At 39.3% G+C, this 21237-nt stretch overlaps 1 protein-coding gene across 1 annotated transcript; it reads left to right on the top strand.

The window, feature by feature from the left end:
• The first annotated feature begins 1068 nt into the window (after positions 1–1068).
• LOC148015992 (isopentenyl-diphosphate delta-isomerase) lies at positions 1069–4863 on the top strand. The gene is made up of 6 exons (XM_087664439.1): positions 1069–1503; positions 2275–2632; positions 2890–2974; positions 3969–4055; positions 4144–4410; positions 4506–4863. Exons 1-6 carry the CDS (start codon positions 1337–1339, stop codon positions 4601–4603), a joined length of 1062 nt encoding a protein of 353 aa, XP_087520565.1. The 5' UTR covers positions 1069–1336; the 3' UTR covers positions 4604–4863.
• Positions 4864–21237: the final 16374 nt, after the last annotated feature.

Raw genomic sequence — 21237 nt, 5'->3', positions numbered from 1 at the left:
GGTTAAATGATTCATTCAAAGAGCTGATGTTTGCTCTATCTTGTGCCGTTCATCTATGTTGCCATGTGCATGCACACACGTGCGCGTGCACACATGCACACACGTGCGCGTGCACACATGCACACACACAGAGCTCTTAATAGGAAAAGCTTTTCAAACATATAGCTTGACAACCTTAGCCTTGTTGGCAAATAGCCTCAAATAGATATTGTTCTTGAAAGTGGGCACCTTGGAAGTTTAGAGAGAGAGAGAGAGAGAGAGAGAGAGAGAGAGAGAGAGAGAGAGAGAGAGAGAGAGAGAGAGAGAGAGAGAGAGAGAGAGAGAGAGAGAGAGAGAGAGAGAGAGAGAGAGAGAGAGAGGATGTGCATTTATGGTTGGTAGTAGGTGCTGAGGCTCACATTTCTATCAATAAGAGATAGTTTTTGGATTAACATAGCAAATAACATTGAAAATTGTAGAGCAACATGCTTAGTGTCGGATGTGAACACATATTTTATTATGCTCCAGGGGATGTGGAGCTTGGGGTTTACACATGCTAATAACTCAATGCACCACTCAGACCATTGTGAATATATATTTTATTATGCTCTGGGGGATGTGGGGTGTGGGGCGTGGGGTTTGAACTTATGCATGCTAATAACTCACCGCACCACTCAGACCATTGTGCCACGACCATGTTGTTTTAATGTGCTTAATATCAGATTGGATTCACAAATGTCCGTAACATTACTGTGGGGCAAGGTTGTGTTGCTAATGCTACACACTCTTAGAGCTCCAGAAGTTGGTGTGGTAGGATGAAATTTCCGACCGCCATGACCATTGCGCCTGAAGGCAAAAGTATCCCATCCTAATGCCAACCGACATGTGGGCATGTGCGGCTGGCGAGTTAGAATTTTGTTACGACCAACTCACCAATCATACGTGGACTTTTTGTATTTTGAAGCTTAGTTAGTGTGACTTCTTTTTGCAGAGTCGGACTCGTCGCGTGTGAACCGACCCTTACTCGATCTTTGCAGATAAAATGCACAATCACAGTTGAGGTAAACCAAAATGTAATTATACCGCATCTCCGTTCCTTTTTTCTTTCTTCGCGACGCAGGCAACCTGGCAAGCTCTCTTCGTGCGGGTCGGGTGTAGGCAGACTCCATAACACAGGATCGTCTGCTGCTGTTCCTCGGCAAGTCTCTCTGCATCAAAACCGCCCGCTGCTCCAAGATCGGCTTTACTGATCTGCCCGTTTCTCGGAGTCCTCTCCCTGCCGGCATACACATGCCTGCTCTCCCACTCGAAGCTGCACCCCAGGGCCAAGATTTAGGGCGCGGATAGTGTGTTTGCCATGGCGGGATTGGCACTATTGCTTGCAAAGAAGGGCAGCAGCGCGTACTCGACGGCAGTGGTGCATTCTTTCGCATCTTTCAGTGCAGCCTCGGTTGCCTCTAAGGCCGCATCGTCTGCGGGACTCCTTGCAGGCTTCGCTGCAATTGCTTCGGATGCGTTTTTCAGGTTAGCTTCTGTTGCTAAGATCCTTGTTTAGGTTAGTTTCTGTTGATGAAATCCGTGTTCGTACATTGTGCATACGGGACCGTATTTCAATGGCCACATGCCTTTCAGTTATTAAGCTGAAACAGTAATCTCATCGTTCGCATTTGAGTACAGCTTTGCTGCTCGCAGTCGGAGACAAGTCTTGCCCCACAAAAGAAAACTCGTCTGCACTGATTCATAGAATTTCAAATCGTTCTGTTTATGTCAATTATCAAGTGTATTTGTGTCTCATCGTAGAATGCACGGAATCACATTGTTTGCTCAGTGTGTGCATTTTGTTTACGTGCTTGTTTGGAATTACGCCAATCTTTTGTGCAGCTAATAACTCAGTTCTCCATTATAGCTTTGTTGGATGAGTAAAATACTCCTCTCTCACTCTGTGGCTCATTCTCTGAGTCATAGAATCTCATATCGTAGTATTTTTGTCACTTATCAAGCGTATTTGTGTCTCACCATAGAGTGTGCACATTTTGTTTAAGTGTTTCTTTGGAATTAGGCCAATCTTTTGTGCAGCTAATAATCCAGTTCTCCATACAAGGTTACTTGAATGAGTAAAGTACTCGTCTCTTACTCAGAGATTCATACTCTTGTCGTGTTTTTGAGTTTCTGTCAAGCAGTAAGCACTGTGGAATGTATACAATCACATTGTTTGGCCTCATGTGTGCACTTTGTTCATTTGGAATTATGCCAATCTTTATTCAAGTTTTAATCATGCATTCTCACTTCCTTCAGGGATTATTGTGACCATATAGCTTATTCGCAAGAGTACAAGACTGCAGATTTTAATTCAGATGTAGAGGGAGATGATTGGGATTCAACAAATACTGCCACCACAAATCCCACATGGGTTCCTGAGAAATCTTATCATGTTAATCTCAAGCCCTTCTTCTCAGCTTTTGGATTCAAAGCCCTCGTAACAACATCTTTGAGAGCATTTTTGATAAATTTTCAACCGGTATTGGAGGGTTATGTCTTGCTATTGCAACCAGAGGAAGATGATGAGTTAGATGACGAAGATAGCCCACCACCAAAGGAACCTATTGATTACACGGCAGCTTTGAAAGGAACAGGATGGACAATCCTGCGTGAAGTATGTTATTACCACCTTATTAAATGCAGGATCTATTCATGCCCTTTCTATAGTAATTGCAGAGAGTTGTTCTAGTTCAAACCTATGAAAAATTACATTTATTTACAAAATGGTGCAATGGTTTGTTTCTTGACCTCTACATTGTAGTACCATAAGGGAAAAGATAGAAGTCTCTCGTCTTTTTTACAAAAAGATAAAAAATTCTACAGCAACAAAGGTCATACAAAGTTCTTAGTCTGTTTTATTTGGAAATTCAGGTCACAATAGTTACTACAAGGCGCTTTTTGGAGCGTATAGTGGTGAAACATGCTTCGAAAAGGATGTCCTGGAAGCTTCTTAAAGGTATCTATTCGAGAAAGTTTGAAACTGATTTAGAGTTGCTTTATGTATCTATTTTTGTGTTGGTGCTATTAGGTTTTGAAGGTTTGCAAACAGAATATATCTTAGACAGAGCTTTCACAAGTAAATTTTCTACCTTTACCTTAATAGGAAACCATCTCCTTTTTATGAAACCTGAATGAATCCTCCTGTTTCCAAAACTCTTGGCCATATGTCCACGTCCTAATTCTTCTTCTTGCTTCTGTTTTCGCAAATTTTACTCTGATACCACTGTCAGATGTTTCTATAGCGAAATCCTAAGCCAGCAAGTAGCCACAAACACACACAACAATAGAAACCATAAGGGGGTACAAATTTGACTCAGCTCTCAACATGACAGCTGGAAACACATTGGCTATCCCCAATGAACCATGCACTGATCTGATAGATGTGTCCCTGCCCTCGTCCAATCTGTCGGCGCCCCGTAGCACTTGGAGGTGCTCCAAGGAGCCCGAGGACGATGGCGTGGCTAGTGCATGAGCATCTCTGCAGTAGGTGTTCATACTCCAACTGTGTGGAGCTTGCTAAGTGTGTCCACAACTGACAATGTACCATTCTTACAGAATAAATGTAATTCAGCAACAGTAGCTTTCACTAGGTTAAAATTTCATGTCCTTTGTCTACTGAGGTTCTTGCTTGGGACCAAATTCTGAGCGATTTCAAAATGGTAAGGTTCTTTTGCAGGGCCATTTGTGAGGAATTTCAAAATTGTCGAGAACCTATGTATCCAAAAGAGAGTAGTATTTTGCTTGTCAAAGACAAAAAAAAGATGAGCTTGGATGTCTAGCCTTGTAATCAAACTGATTATGTAATTAATCTGATAATGTATGTAGGTTATTTCCTTATATGCTTGCTATTTCTTGATGTATTGAGAGTTAAGAGTTTGGTGCATGGGATAATTGAAAAACATGTTGCTGTGCTCAACAAGTTAAGAGTAAAAGGTTGGATGTATTTACAGATCTTCCTCAGTCCGCTGAAAGAAAAGCGCGGAGACACCTTTCTAGATTGGAGCTTTTTGTGGGTGTTACAAAAACCACATTCAGAGGTTCAAATCCTTGTGTCCCTTTTTCCAACAGGAAGGTCCAAGGGGCTTTAATGTTTTACTCATAGCTAAGGTGCTTTCCATTTTACAGGTCATGCTCTGGCAGTGGCTGCAAGTTGGCTAGTGCAACTTGTTTTGGACATTTTCAGATGTTTTCGTAATATATATCACAGAAGAAGAAAATTGGTCATGAATACAAGTGGTAAATGCCAGGATGATGTGGTAAGAGAAGAGATAGTGGTCCTATGGCGGAGACTTGTTGGGAACACACTCAAATGTGGAGCATCTCTGGGAATGGCATCGGTCGGAGCAGGCCTGGGAGCTATACTCATTTCACCATCAGCTGGACAGTGGATTGGTATTAAGTTAGATGTACTTGGTTTGCTAAGCTTATGATACTTGCTTCACTTTCTTTGAACTGAGTAAGTTGTTTGTTTTCTCTTGCATTGACAGGTTGTGCAGCTGGAGAATATGCAGGCTCCGTTCTAATGAGCTTATGGCTAGATCCATGGATTATCTTTGGTACTTTTGATCCTCCAGAAGTAGATTAGATGCCAGTTCAATAACTTCAACTTAACCATTGTGGGCTGCTGTATACTAAAGATGAACCAGTGCTTTTGAAGCACGATGATTTTGAATGATCTGATATTTTAAAGAGTTTCTACATTATTGTTCCCTTTTCCCAGTTTCAAAAGAACACACCATGAGAAACTGAGAAAAACAGAAACATGCCATAGCCTCTTCACACTTTACATGTAGCAGGATGTTTTTTTGCCAAAAAATTTATTCGCAGGAAGTGCTGGTTATCCTAGCAATCTCTTGTATTGCATTCATAAGGCAACTTTTTCAAAAGTAAGGCTCTAGGAGTTGTAATTATGTTATGCACTTTGAGATGTTCTATTTGTGTGAGAATGATGCCGATTTGTTATACGCTATTGTAAGATAGGTACGCTATTTAGTGTAATTTGCAAGTTCATTTGCTCTTAGATTCTTCATGTTATAGGGGCTTCTCCTTTAAGTGTGCCTTGATTATTGGCAAATTAATTTACTCTTACATTCGTAGTGTCATCAGCACTGTTCTTTTGTCTTCATTGTGAAAGCACATGGAGTTGCATGGGCTTATTCATTACTTGGCTCATGATATCTAGACTATTGTGTCTGCCTTTTGGCTTTTCCATTCCTTACCTATTTTGTCTACCATTTCCCCTTCTTTTAACACTTGTGTCGTTCAGTTAGCATTGATTGCTTGGGAGAACCTACAAGGGTCTCATATACTCAGGACTTTACCAATAGGTCCTAGTAGGTTTGGCTTCTCCATTCCTTCCCTATTTTGTCTCAGCCATCTCCCTTTCCTTTTAGATTTGTGTTGTTTGTTTAGTAAAGATTGGTTGGGAGAACCTACAAGTCTCATATTCTTGGGACATCTTGCATAGATGATCCATTAGGTTCATCATTAGGAGTTTTTTGGTGTTGATCACTTTTTGGCTTTCCAAGGCTTACATTTTGATGTATGTCATCCCATTGAGTTTGAATTGTTTCTATGAGATCATGATGTCTTTGAAGCCTTTGTCTAAGGTGCCTTTAGAATCAAAATGATTGAGCTAGAAATTGGTCTTACCAATTTCAACAATAAGAAAGTGTAGCTTCTTTATTTGGAAGTTGTGTAGTACATGCCACCATTGATGTCAATGATTTTTCTCGTTGCTAGTTGTGTGTATGGTTGTACATCTCTCTCTCTCTCTGTATATATATATATATATATATATATATATATATATATATATATATATATATATATATATATATATATATATATAGAGAGAGAGAGAGAGAGAGAGAGAGAGAGAGAGAGAGAGAGAGAGTGTGTGTGTGTGTGTGGGTGTGCATGTGTGCGAGCATGTGCATGCCTGCACGGTATCATGTTCTTTTAGACACCTCAAAGGTATAAAGAACAAAAAGGCACATATCAACATTTTAGCTGCATTGTACTCTTGAGTGCCTTTGGAACAAAATTAAAGCTACTTAGATATGTTAGCACAATAGGAAACCAAGTGCTAAAGCTATAAAGGCTGCTATATACTTAATGACCTAGTAGTAACTCAATCCATAGGCTTTTTAGTAGAACTCCTCTATTTTGGCTTTGCCACCTTTGCAAATTGTCTATTTACCCTCATTTGCCTTCACCTTGGCGATTTCACTTATTTTTGCTTTGAGTTGTCTTGATGTAAGTTCATATGTGATAATTTATATTTCGCTTTCCTTGAAACATTTGATTTGCTTTAATTTTTTGACTTTATCTTGCACACTCCCAAGTAGATAAGTTGATTCTTTCCTTGATCTTGGTGATTTCACTTGGTTATGCCTTGAGTAATGTTGGTCCTTTTCTCTTGAGCATCCAATTCAACAAATACTAGTATTTGATCGGATATGAGCTACATAGTGTAAATAAACAATTAGTGGAGATCTTCTAATGCCCAACTTAATTGGATGAAATGTAATTGCTTGCTTTTTTAATTTGTGATTTATTTTTGCTTTAATCATTTGATTTTATCTTACATGCTTTCGACCTTCAAAGTTGTTTGATTCTTTACTTGCTTGGTGATTTTTCATGGTGTCATGAAAAGGAATCCCTTTTTCTTCTTGAATTGGCCTTAGCTTGGTCCCTAGCTTATACGCCTTTGAACATCTTGTTGTCTTTGTCGTCTAGCTTCTCGTCTTTTTGTGTGCCACCCATTAAGAAGGCCTCCTACATCTACTTGAAATTGTACTTTTGTTGTGATGTCCTCAACTTTATCTTCAATCTTCGTGTTAATTGTAGTCATCTCGATTGCCAACTTTCTCTCTAGCTTTACAAATTGTGTAATTAGTTTGGCGAATAAGACTTCTAATATCACATTTTTTGTTTATAGGATGCAAACTTGTTGATATAGGTATTTTGACCATGACTTAGCTCTTGATTTGATTTTTGCGATGATGCCAAAAATGTAGAGCTAAGTATTTGGTTTTTGTGGTGATGCCAAGACTGTTGAGAAAGTATTTGGGTCAATCTCACTATTAGGGCAAGAGCTTAGGTTTAACCCTCACCCCTCTATGTGAAAGACCATGGAATGCAATGAAAAGGGAAACAGAGGCGAATAATTGTCACAAAAAAATTGGGAATGCAGAAGGTAAGGCTTTGAAAACTAGCTTAAAATAGTTGTTGGGATGATGGGTGGAGGCTGACTTGTTTGGACATGAGAGGCTCTCCTTTCGAAGTTAACCCAAGGTAAACACATGATGATGCTTGCTCCACTCTTATCATCTTGGTAAATGAATTCTGGTGGTGATGCCATAGCATTTAGTTGAGGTGTCAAAGATCATAATTTTAAACATCCCCACCCTTAGAGTTGTTAATTTTGTGCAAAAAGCATGTAGGGTATCAAGATGGTATGGCACATACAGAGAGGGGTGTTTCTGTGTGTGATGGGAGTGTGAAAATCCCATCTCGAGAAAGGTGCAAGATGTGGTTGGTATAATGTTATATTTGTGCTCAACTACTAGAAGAGGCCTAATCGAAGTCTCTCAATGCCTACTCTTACAATCTCCATTTGCAATCATTAGTGGTGGAATCCATGCATAGGATGGTCCAAGCAGCAATAAAAAGCTAGGAGTGTATCTATCCTTATTCCTTGTATGCTTAGCCAAGTGCATCTAACCATATGTTTCTCCCTTTGCTATTAATTGTCTAGAGGAACTGAGAGCTAATAAGCAACATGGGAGTTCCCACAATCTTTGAAGGAATATCACGACCTTGAAGAGAGCCCCCTTTAACTATAGGTGTGGAGCTTAGTTGTGCTTTGATGGCCTTATGGGGTATTGATGGCTTAATTTCGATATTATCAGCTAGCATCGACATAAATGGTCTTTGCATGGGTTGTTGTTCTCTAGCAATCTCTCTTTGGTTCATCTTGTCCTGAAAGTGGCATTCTTCTCATATGATAGAAGTTAGGCCCTTAAATCTTTGCTTCATATTGAAGTGTGAGTGTGGCCAATTCAAAAATCCATAATTTGGTGCATTGCTATCAAAATTGTACATGTGAACATTGTCTCTCAAGGGCCCCTGGTTTCAAAGCCTCATGCTAGCCCTGGCTTTTGCCACCCCCTACAAGGAGAATTGTGGTCTCTTGAAGGTCATGCCTAAATATACATTAGATCTCACAAGCTTAATAGCGTTTCTACAAAAAATGAGTTGGTACCTTGATTTGGTCAACCAAGTTGGTGTGGTGTTGAACACCATAACCTTTGTCTTTCCTAGATTCACTAAGAGGTCTTTGTCCATATGGAAGGTCTAAAGTACATCCAAATGCTAGTATAGTCCTTGAGGGGAGTCAAATATAAGCACAATACCATTTTTCATACAATAGGATGGGCATCATCACCTCGATAAGCTTTGCACTTGAGTGTCCCAATCTGTCTATATAGTTGCTACCACATTGATATGAAAACCTAATAAAGTTGGTGATAGTGGGTTCCTCTCTTGGTGCACGTAGTCTACTCATCCTTGACTCATATAGAACATAAATCCCCCATTACAAATATTTTGACACTTTGATGTTTTGTAGCCTACTCATAATCTTGTCTCATGGGATGTTCTCGAAAGGTTTTATAGAAATAATTGAAAACCAACAATATATCCTCGAACCATGTGCGTGTCCCTCCTCTGTGATAGCGTTGGTGTGAGTATACGATTAATGTTGCGTATCCTCCCTTAAAAGTAGTTTGTCATGTAACTCTATACATGTTTGACCAATTGCTTAGCTCATGCTCAAGGATTGATGCATAGATCTTGGTTAGATAGTGATTGATCATTATGGTTTAGTAGTCTTGCTAGGATCATGGGGTCTCCATTTTTAAATAGTGGTGTGATGGTGTCATCTATCCAAACATCTAGGAATCCCCCACATAAAGCCCCATTAAACATGTGTACCAAGAGTGGGGAAACGTAACCTAGGCTTGCAAGAGGAGGAGAGAGAAAACAAAGAAAAAAATGTTTTATTAACGTTCTTTAAGATGCCTCAAAGATGCATTGGATAAAACACCTCACACGTAGGTTTCAGTCACATGAGGAGAGAGAAAAAACAAAGAAATATGCCTCAAAGATGCATAGGATAAAACACCTCACATGAAGTTTTCAGTTACAATTGACTTTGGGGTGCCAATGGCACAAATTAAAAGAGCCCAACTCCTAGTTACAGAATATAGTGACATACAACAACTTAGTACTTCAGGCTTTTTAGATCCTATGTTGCTTTGTCACCTCAATCAATTACCAATTTTCAATCTGTCTTAGCCAACTTCGTGTAATGTAGCTTTATTAGCTATGAAAACATAGTGTTTGTCATAGCTTGTTTGTTTGCCTTCTTCCTTGTTTCAATTTCTTCTACACCTCCTCTTGCATTGTTGTTGTCATCACCTTGACCACCTTCAATCTTCTTACTACTGTATCCATCTTCATTGCTAGCTTTTCCTCTAGCTTAACAAAACATGCATGCAAATTTTGACCCATTGAATCCTTCAAGAACATTTCCTTCCCTTCCAAGTTACCAACTTGTAGGCATAGGTATTTCTCCTATGGGCGTGGGCTCTTGAGTTGGCATGAATGGTGCTAATTTGACCATTAAAAATATATTTGGATATATCTTGTAGCTAGGAAGGACCTTAACCCTATCCTTCTCCCCTAGGCACTACCCTCAATAATTAATGTGAACTACAATTTAGAGAGAGCATTGAAAAGGTACGTGGGTATATATTGCGGCTAGGAAGGAACTTAAGTCTAACCCTCTCCCCTAGGCACTAGCCTTAGTAATTTACATGAACTAGTGTTGAGAGAGAGAGAGTATATTAATGTCTTTAAGAGGCCAGTGTGGCCTATGAGACCATATTGATACATACAATGAAGTGCACCTCTCATCTAAATAAGGCAAACAACATGCCTATGAGACTAGATGTTAGGTGATATTCTATGTAAGAATATGCTTGTGGTATAAAGAGGAGAAGGAAAAAAAATCCTATGTGAGAACATATTTTTGATAAAAATGTAATGATACTATTGAAGAAAAGAAAGAAAAAATTGTAGGGATGCTCTTTTTATCAGTAAAGTATCTCCCTCTAGTGGAAATCTAGAGATACTCTTTTTATTGTTGAAGTATCTCCGTCAAGTGGAAACGTAGAGATGCTCTTTTATCATGTGACAAAAAAGGTAGAGATGCTCTTTTTATTAGCGAAGTATCTCTATGAGGTGGAAATGTTGCTATGTGTGGCTAAGGTGCCTCATCATCAGCCTCTTATGGTGCTCAATGATAGCTCTAATCTATCTATGATAAGGGTGTTTGGGTCTCCTCCCAAGTGGACATAGGTCTTCGCTCTACTGAGTGCCAGAGTAGGAGATACCCCTGAAGTTGAAGGTGAAGCTCCTTTATAATTTAGCCTTACTCATTGTCTATCAACAGTGATGGATGAGCTTGTACTTGATTGTGTGGTAGTGAAATAGTTGGTAATAACCACCCTCTATCTAGGTGGACATGGCTATGGAGGGCTCTTATCTTAAAGAATAGTAGCTCTACAACTCTGAATAGACATTGGTATTTAACTTGGATATCATAATATATTATACATTGATGGATACAATACTCTACCTCTGCTCTACCACAAAGGTTGAACATGTGGTTCTCTATCTCCATACTTTGCCACCTGTATGAATTATAGCTCAATTAGATGATAAAACCATCCATACAGAGTTAAAGGAAATGAAATTGGTAGTGTACCATTGTCATGCCATGTGGAAAAAGGGTCTAATTCAAGTCCTCTTTGTATCTAGTCTCAATATGTCTACTCTAGTCACAAGGTTCAACTCTAACCGACTAAGCTTGAGTTTAGGGCAATCCAACTGTAGTCATAGCGCAATGATGTGTCAATCTATACACCATGCAAACTCATCCATGTACCCATTTGAGCATCCCGGCAATGTATCACCCTCTATGGCTAATTTTCTAGATGAAGTCAATGCTAACCAGTACTAAACTCTAAGGAGGAGGTCTCCCAAAAAAAATTGGTGCATAACACCATGCCACTCTCATGAAAGGAACCCTTGGATTGAATGGCATGGCCTCTTAAGAGGAGTGTCTTGCATGGTGAGGCTTGGTCCTTGCCGCCCCTATCTTAGCACATAATATTGTGACATGTAGCTCTTCTCATCCTCATACATAAATCCACAAAGAATCCCACTATTCTAACTATTGCTTTGGTATCCTTACACACATTCAATTAAAAGGAATACAAGTGCAATGCATCAGTGCATGTTGAATGAAACATTCAATGCAAAAGTGAATGGAATGTACTAAGAAAATGTTAAACCAAGGACTTTACTCCTTTAATGCATGAAATTTAGAAAAAATTTTACTTTTCAATTGCATGAAATTTTGAAAAAAACATATTTTTTCACTCTTCGTTGATGTGCTCCCTTTCCTTGAAAAGGTCCAACTTCCTAGCGCTGTAGAGGGTTAGGTATTGGTAGGGAGATCTTTCATGTGCAAGTGTTTTGGTTTTTCTCTTTTTATATTTTTTGGGTTAAATAAATGGATGCAAAAGGAATGCATGATGCCTAAAATAAGTGTAATTATGTACAAGATGCCTGGGGCTAAGTGGTGATTGGTGGGTCTTGTTGCAGTAGCCAATCATAAAAGCGAGGGTTTTATTCCATTGATACATAATAGTCCATGTCATAGGGTTTGATGCCAACATGCATGATGTAGGTGAGGACATGTATTGGGCTAAACAGGGGCTAAACGCACAACAATCGAGACATTGGATAGACTTCTATTCTTTTTGAAGTTGCAAGTTGCTTTGATTGACAATTTCTCACCTTGTCTCTTGACATGCTACTCTAACTAACTATGTATCCCTTTCTCTATCCCAAGAAAGCAAGAACACATGACTAGCTTTGAGGTGTAATGAACTCGCCTATCTTAAATTTTTGCATTGTAGTCCAAAAGCTTAAAGGCTCAAAGATGGTTCCATGACCCAAGCAATATAATTTGATGTCGTCGCTCCTTTGCATCCACCACACAAGCACACCAACGAGTCAAGAAGCTAGTAGAGAAGAAGAGAAAGGTAAGAAGATGATGAAGAGTTTCACCTTCCCTCAATCCCTCACTCCACACACCTCTCACTCACCCTCTCTCAGTCACTCTCAACAATGGAGGCAAGATGATAGAATAGAAGAAGAGAATAGAAAGCTTCAATAGTTGCACTAATAGAGCTTCTATAGCATGGATGCACTAAAAGGATCAATAAAATTGAGACCCACCCTTATATAGACACAAATTAGGGCTAGGGTTAGGTTACCTCTCTAGAATGGTGCCCCATTTTAGGTTTAGGATTAGGTTTTGCATCCCATTTGCATTTAGGGTTTCCATAATTGTGAATTAGGGTTTAGATCCTCTTTTGGACATCCAACCCACTTTGTGGGATCTAGGCTAGTCTATCCTTGAAGCATACTTATGCCTTAGCATTATTAGACCATGCTTGCACTAATATAGTAATAATTACATGTGCACATTTCATGCAATAGTTGCAGGTGCGATAAATTGCGATAAATACAATGCGGGAGATAGATAGAATGTGCATGGGAGTGAGCCCGACTCTCACAAAATAATACATCCATGATAATCTTATGTCCATGAAGTAAAACAATAATACTCAAGCGTCCAAAATAATATAATGAAGCTCCTCAAAATAATAATCTTCCAAAAAAATAGTCTCTGCACTTGTGCTTCGACATTCTAATCTAGCCTCCTCCAAATATAGTTAACACTTTGAGAGTATGCGAATCCCATGGTACTCACATCAAAGGTAGATGTGGAATTCTAGGAATAATCAATGAAGAAGTAGACTTGGTGGAGAGAAATAAATGTTGGGAATGAGGAACTCGTACAGAAGAAGATAAGGCTTTTATTAATATTGTAGATAATGTCCAAAAAAGATGTGCTAGCTGATGGAAGATGATAGAGGGCACTATTGAAAAAGAGGAATATAGAAGAGGGTGATGAGAATGCAAAGGCCATTGATGTTGATGGGTTGCGGCCATTCATATTGATGGGTCTTTAGATGGTTTTCCATAAAAAATCTTGCAGCCAACTTGCGCTCTCCCTAAGGGGTTTGTCTAACTTACTTGTGCAATGATTGGTGCACGTGCAAGTGAAACTAGGAGATGGGTCAAACCTTAAGCAATCGTGAACTGTTGTCTCACACTTGAGTATCCAATTCATGAAAAGTTATTGTGTGGTGCTATACTTAGGGTGATAGGTCATGTGACCGAGCCAAGGTGTCATGCCCTTGATATGTCTTGAGATCGTGTAGTGAGGGAAAACGTAGGGGGTTAGAGATGGAGCCAACCAATTGAAGCCACTAGATGCACTTAGCTTGAGAACCCCTAGATGTAGTGAAATGTGAGTGCAACTAACTAATTTGTGGAGTCTTTTCTCTAACTCTCTTTTTTTCCATTTTTCTCTTTAAAAATATTATTTTCTAAAAAATTTAAGGAATTGCTCCTTAGGGAATGGTTGCAAGGTGAGTGAAAGGCACCCTTTGCTCATGAGATAGGGCTTAAGAAAGGTGCGGAGGTGAATGAGTGACTGTGGGTAAAAAGGATGTGTACATTGAGCAACAAACTTGTTGTCCACCATATCCTCTAACAAGGCTACACAATAGGATAAAAAGAGTATAGCTCAAAGATAAAGTTGTGTCATGGCAACATGGTCAATCCCTATATTGATGTCAAGGAACAATGATGGTAGGTTATTCTCATAGGGAGTTAGTGGCTACTGTAAGAGCTCATCAATGAGGCAAAGGTAATTGCAAGTTACTATGAATTCTGGATCCGTACAATTTGTGAATAGTTTGAGAACATTGTTGAAAGAGGGTTGCAAATCCTACAATTGAAGATAGTAGATTTTGCTCTCATGCAAAGAATTCACATTAGGGATCTTGGGAAAGTTATATCTGCCATGCTACTGATCATCATAGTCACTTGCATATCATTGTGGGGGATAAGGGCAATAGAGCACACTTGCCCTCCTATTGGAGTAGCAAAATGTAGAATAAGCAAGCTCATTTACTTGAGGATGGAATATTTTTAGTCTGGTTGAAGCTTCCATGCCACACATGGTCTCTTTGTGAGGTATTGATTATAGACAAAGGAATGAGCCATTGGATTGAGAAGGGGTGGGATAAGTAGTTGGTGTTTGCCTAGCAAAAAGATCCCCTTTGCTAAAAATAGAGATGACTTGGGCACTAGGGAATTGCAAATGAATGCCTTGATCAACATAATTGATATCGCAAGGAATGTGAACTTGCAGGGTTGATCCGAGCAAAGTATTGTACCCACATCTTTCCGGTTCAAAATAACATAGAAGGGAAGGGGGATATTTTCAGTTGCAACAATGAGCAAGAGCTTACATTTGCCTTGGAGTGAGCAAGGTTGGCCACCATAGGGATTGAGTTTGTTTGGTGTGAGTGGGGGTCAAAGTGGGTTGGCCCAATTGCATCTAGATGGTATATGGAAGAGTGTTATAGCAAGAACCTTCATCCATGAGGGCATCAATAGTGACTTGTTGTGCAATAGTCGACTAGATTCAAAGGAAGGCTAGAGGAATGATAGGATCATCCTCAAGCTCCACTAAAGAAATAGAGATAGCCTAGACATTAAAGAATGACTAGGAGTTCTGCACAGGGGTCGGTTGGGAGCAACTAAGGAGCATTAGCCTTCTATTCAAGTTGCTTGTACCATGTTTGTTCAGCCATCATGACTATGATAATATGAACATCAGGGAGTACATGGAGTGTTCATGTAAGTAATGGCATGGGGGTAGTAATGACTGCCATTAAAGTGCCCAATGCCTTCCCCCTACAAGGTCTCAAGTTCAACACTACTTGTCCTATTGACTTGCTGAATGTGATATAATCCTAGGCTTCGGAGTTTTACTTTCTACTTATGGCCCTTTAGAGAGTACATGAGCACCAAGGCACCTTTATCGAAGGATCATTGTTGCACATGACTATCAAACTAGGCCTTATTTCGATCCTTGTTAGCAAGGGTATGTGTGGCCAAAAGACGGGTTTCTATGAGTGTTCTAACTCCAGAAGGCGCAGTTGGTGGTGATGTAGCCCTTTCTTGAAGAAAGAGGAAAAATGAAAGTGCCATTCCCTAGTCTTGAAAAATTGGGCCTCCTGTTGAAGTTGAAACAATGGGCATCGGATAAGTTGTCAATGACACCAATTTCCTTTCTCCACTTGTCAATCGAGACATGTGATTGGCCATGTAATGCTACTTTCCTTTGTGTAGGAGGATAGCGAGATGAACAAATTATAGCACTCAAGTATGCTTAGCCTTGAGTGGTGGTGGTGGCTTAGGGTGGTATGCTCGAGTGTGCAAAACTTTACATTGTGAATGTAGCTTCCTAATCTAGTGTGCTCAAGTGCACTAGCACTCAAGTATTTTCCCATTCAAGGAGTGGATGGGCTTGGTGTCATAGTCCTCTTACCCATGTGGGCTACTCAATTGCTCCAAGCACTTGATTTGTGGGGTACATGATTGTTGCGTGTGTAGTCCACATATGCACGAGTGAATGTGTATTAGGAAGGTGGCTGTGAAGATAAATGCACCAAGGATTAAGGAATGGTTCTACAAGAGGTGTCAATGCTCAAGTGCTATTTGGCACTCTAGTGGTCATGCTCAAGAAGATGTGTAACTTGTGTGGATGCTAATAATTGGTGTGTGTGAGTCAATCCTATTGCATTCGAAAGCATTAGTTGCTAGGTGGCCTCATGCACCTCGTCCTCTCTCTCTCTCTCTCTCTCTCTCTCTCTCTCTCTCCTATACTCTAAATTGTGTTTTTCCTCTTTTCATTGAGTGATGATTAGTATACTCTTAAGATTACTTTCCCCTTTTCTTAGGAGTTTCAACTTTGATGGTCCTTTGACTCTCAAGTGTAAATGTGGCTTTTGGTGTGTACAAGTGCTTGTTGCTCTTGAGTGTCCTATAACTCCTTGCTCTCTTGAGTGTTTCCTAATGAGTATCTTTGAGTGCTACTTGTGGTTGAGCACTCACCTAAAAAGTGCTCTTGAGTACCTTTTGAATGAAGCACTTGAGTTCAACTTAAAGTGATTTAAGTGAGTGCAAAAGAAATGGAGTATCCTTCTCTCCCCTAGTCGAGTGGCGTCAACTTAATAGTGCCATCGTTATACCTAATCATATTCCTTCTAGTGAAATCAAAACATCTCAAATGGTAGGGCAATTACACCCTTGACAAGGTGGTTTTTTCTCTCTAGGTGCATCTTTAGAATATTTACTTTTCTCAGTGCATGTCCTTATACATTAAAGCATTTTCAAAAAAATCTATTTTTCCTCTTTAATCTGCTCAAGTGCCACTAAAAAAATCTATTGCCTTCCTCTCCTCTATTACTCATGCACTCAAGTGCACTTGAGTGCAAGGTTGCGCTTGAGTGCTACCTATAGAGTGGTATCCAAAGAGTACCAAACTCTATTCCTTTCTCATCAGACTGGTGTATCTTCTCTTTGAACATAAAAACTTGATGTAGCAATATGAAATGAAGAACCTCAACTCTCTTCGTTCTCCTCTTCCAATGATTTTTCGATTTTCTCTCTATTCTTACAAAACCATGCATTCAATCAATTTAAACAAGCCAGTATTACTTTCAGCAAAGCAACATTTAACATAAACCTTCTTTCCTAATCTAACCATGCACTTTTCAAAACCAAGTAGCAAGCACACAAAATTGACTCCTTGTTGATCTCTTGTTTACACACTTTTGCAATCTTTCTAAGTTTATGCATGGTGAAGGAGTGAGTGCCTCCATTGGTTGATTCTATTCAAGTCCTGAAAATGGAAACAAAAATGTTGAGGCTTTCATGCACTCAATAATGGGACATGAGTGGAACTCTTATTCTTTCAAGAGTTCAATCATCAATGGTAGACTAGCTCTCACCTACTCGGTTGCTTCTCCTCTCTAAACCATTGAATTCACTCTCATAAGAATGCTAAAGCAAACCAATGACTTTGAGATTGTAATAGACACACCTAAGTCCTTTCTTCTATTTGTAGTATTGATTTGAAGTTGAAGATGGCTTCACGATCCTTGTTCTATCTCCTTTTCACCAAGCCCTCAATCTAGAATCTTCAACCTCCTCTAAGCTTAAGTGGCCCCATTGTCAGGGAATTTTTTGTGTATGGCCTCATAGGGACTCAAAAGGAGAAACACATTCTAGACTTGTAATAGAGAAGAGAAGAAATGACATTTATGATACAAGGGTTCAAGATGTAGCCAAAACCAATTTGTGTTTCATAAAAGCACCAAGATTCGTAAATTTGAATCATAACTAGCATATATATATATATATATTAGTTATGGGCTCCATATTTCATCATGGACATGGCTAATGTTAACCAAAATCCATATACATCATTATGGTTATGAAAAGATAGTATAAAATGCTTTTTTGCTTCAAGAACAATCCTTAGAATAATCCCATCCTATAATAGCACGCGTGCGTGTGCGCGCGCGCGCGCACACACCCATACACACACACACACACACACACACACACACACACACACACACACACACACACACACACACACACACACACACACACACACACACACACACACACACACACACACACACACACACACACACACACACACACACACACACACACACACACACACACACACACACACACACACACACACACACACACACACACACACACACACACACACACACACACACACACACACACACACACACACACACACACACACACACACATCTTTTGAATAGCTTGATACTTTTATAGCTATAGGAATATTCAACTCCACCCAATCAAGCTCATAGAGAGAATAGACAACATTGTCATATCCATGACTCATAATGTAAGAATCAAACCATCTCTTTGAAACTTTCTTGATGGTGTTATGTTAATTATCTAGGCTACTATCATGTATGAGCACCCGATATCCTTCTTCTATGGTTGTTGGATGAAGTCTATGCTTTTTATCAAACCTGTCTTTATTCTTTATCCTAGCATCCTTCAACCTCACCATCACTGCAAGCTCTACATCTTGGCTTCCTTCTTCCCAAGGTAGTACATTCCATGTAGTTGCAACTTCTTCTATTGGCATGATCGACTTCTATCCCTACATCAACTCTGCAAGCATAAAACCTATAATAGCACTATGAGTCGAGTACGAGTAGCCAGCAAAGAGTAAGGAAGTAGCCTTGGCCACTCCTGTATCTTCCCTTTGTACACTTTTGCTAAAGCCTTAACAATCGGTGGTGGCTGACCTCTTTCACTCTTCTCATTTCCTTTAGGATTGTATGTTGATGTGAGGCAAAGCTTAATCTCCATCCTAGAGAATAAATATCTAGCTTCATTAGCATCCAACTCTCCTCTATCATTTGTAATCTTTCCCACACATCCATATCAACATATCACATCTTCCAATAAGAACCTAGTAGCCTTTATCCTCAAGGCTTAACCTTCAACTTGGTTTGTGAGATCTTCTTGTACAAGTACAATCCAAGTAGAACATACCTCATTTCGCAAAAACCCAAGGTACGGTTACTAAGTTCACTTATAATGCATAGAGTGAGTAATTCGGATGTAAACTGTCACAGTGTCTTCTAGAAGAATACATCTAACAATTAGTGCAAGTGGCCATAAACTACAAGATGTCTCTATATATTCCTTTCCACCAATATCTCTCTTTTATCTTCTCAAATGTGGCCCAAACTCCTTGATGACTAGCCCATAAGCTCTCATGAATCTCCTTCATAATCTATAGTTGAGTATCTTTTTCACCTACTAATCGCATGGGGTATCTCTTTGATGCTTTGGATACTTCCATAGAAAGTCATTCTTTAAGAAATATCCATATGTTTTCCTTTAGATCCCCTTAAACTCTAAATCTAGACATCCTTTCATTCTTGTCGAAATGCTCAAGTATTGTCCAATTTGCAACCATCCACCCTCATACAACTCCTCTAAAAAGGTCTCAACTAAAGAGATATACCATAAATGGTCAAGTGCTAGCCCTACACTTTCAACTTCTTCATCATCTACAACTATATCTTCTTCATTCTCATATCTTGCTTTTGAAAGCATATCAACCACCATTGGATTGTCTTTTCTTGTTATATATAAATACTTCCGATCTAAGGACTTAATGTAGCTAATTCACCAAAGCATAATAATTTTATGAGTTGAACAACTAGTGATCATACCAAGATGCAATAAGCAATCCATTGCTACAATAAGTTGAGCTCCAATAAAATATTTTTAAATCAAAATTCAAGGCTATAACTACTCCCCACAACTCTCTTTTGATCTACAAATACCTTCTTTGTTATTCATTCAACACTTTAATTCCAAACCTTATAGTATACCTATTTCTCTCTTCATCATCCTATCCAATGGTAATAATGATGCATCTTCCACCAATATAATTATCCTTTCTCAATGTAGGGTGCTATTCACAACAACCTTTTTAGCTTTCTCATTGTCTCTGGGTGCATTATTTCCCATTGAAAATTTTTCCATTTCTTATCAACTAATAAAGGGCATCTAGAATATGTGAAAAGTGTGGAATTCATATGAGATGAGACACACAAACGCCCAAAAATCTTTGTACTTATAAAATTGTTGTGCAAGTCTATATGCAAATCTCATCCATTCTCTCAATTGCATCTAGCTTAGATGGAGATGGTCATCTTCCATACAGACCACACATAAATCCCACTATAATCAAGACCTCATTTACCCCAAAGACAGACTTTTATCCTAAAAGAGTGAGATTCACCTCTTCCAATCTAGTCAATATCCTTTCATAGTTGGCTTTTTGCTCTATAATAAATCTCCTAATCCCTTTTTATCCAATTTTTTATCTTTTTCATCTTATGCACATCCTTTTATCGATACATCATCCAAAAAAGGCATAGTAAGGTGTGGTATACAATTCCACAAAACCTTATTTATGGTATTCATTATATGAGCAATAAAATGTGTTGCTCTTTGTGGCACAATGCACATCCGCACCAAACCCAATGGTCTTTTCATAGTTGTAAGATCTTTGCTTTTTATAGCCAACTTTAATTTTAGATCCATGATCAATCAAAGCAATACAAGGTACCTCAAGATCTCCCACTTTTACTAGCATATTAATGGTTCATGTAGCCCATTGATTCTACATATAGTGGCTTTTAGGTACAAAACACATGTTACACATTTTTCATTGAAAAGCAATTTGTAAGGTGCCCGCCCATCGCTGTCCAGGCATGCTTTTAGTGGTCTATCAAGAAACGAATCTAAGCATTGTTTCCCGGCACTCCCATGGAATGTTTCGAGTTTTATCACCTAGGGTTTCTCGAATTCGCCTCGCAACAGAACGTTCACGGTCGAACCCACTAGGATCGACCTGAAATTTGGGTTCCCAGTGGCCAAGGTCTCCTAACAGCATTCTAGCGTCGGATCCTGGATATCCTACTTTATGCAGAGATACCCAAGTCGAAGTAGACCCATGCTGCACTTGGTTCAAAGAAAATGGGAAATGAGAGGGATGTGCCACTCAACCTCTCCGCTCGTAGGACATAGTCCCGTTCATGTTCCCTAAAATGGCATGAGTCGGGTTATAATCTAACAATACCTAAAGATCAAACGACGGTAAAATATTGTGAGAAGCCTCCCAGTTCTTTGGGACCACCCTGCCATAGGACAGACCCGTCGGGGGTTCCGCCCACCCGCTTCTCTTAATAGCTTTAGTTTTCTAATTAGGTCCTACCACATTTATATGTGACACTTAAAGTCAGCTTCATTAATCAAGCCTTTTAGGGAACATGGTTCATTAGCATAACTCATAACATAGACACGAAAATAGAGCAAAGCAATCTATTGACAAACAAGTTCAAACAAGTTCCTTAACTTATCTTCAAGTTAATCTTTGTCTCCCACCCATACAAGAGAAATTATGTATCCCTTCTGTCCAATAGAAGTACCCCTTCTGCCCTACAAAAGTAACTGGTCCAAATCACATGGCACCATAAATTCAATCCTTTATCTAGAATAGGA

The sequence above is a fragment of the Lygodium microphyllum genome, chromosome 23 (genome assembly GCF_053477565.2).
Source record: "Lygodium microphyllum isolate KBCC chromosome 23, Lygodium_microphyllum_v1.1.10, whole genome shotgun sequence".
NCBI lineage: Eukaryota > Viridiplantae > Streptophyta > Polypodiopsida > Schizaeales > Lygodiaceae > Lygodium > Lygodium microphyllum.
The sequence above is the reverse complement of the archived record's forward strand: the minus strand, read 5'-3'. Positions and strand labels throughout refer to the sequence as shown.

Excerpts from the sequence above, each read along its gene's own strand:
- LOC148015992 (XM_087664439.1), top strand. The coding sequence starts at position 1,337 with ATGGCGGGATTGGCACTATTGCTTGCAAAGAAGGGCAGCAGCGCGTAC. Across the intron at positions 1,504-2,274 it reads GCTTCGGATGCGTTTTTCAG|GGATTATTGTGACCATATAG; the intron begins GTTAGCTTCTGT and ends CACTTCCTTCAG. Across the intron at positions 4,056-4,143 it reads TACAAAAACCACATTCAGAG|GTCATGCTCTGGCAGTGGCT; the intron begins GTTCAAATCCTT and ends TCCATTTTACAG.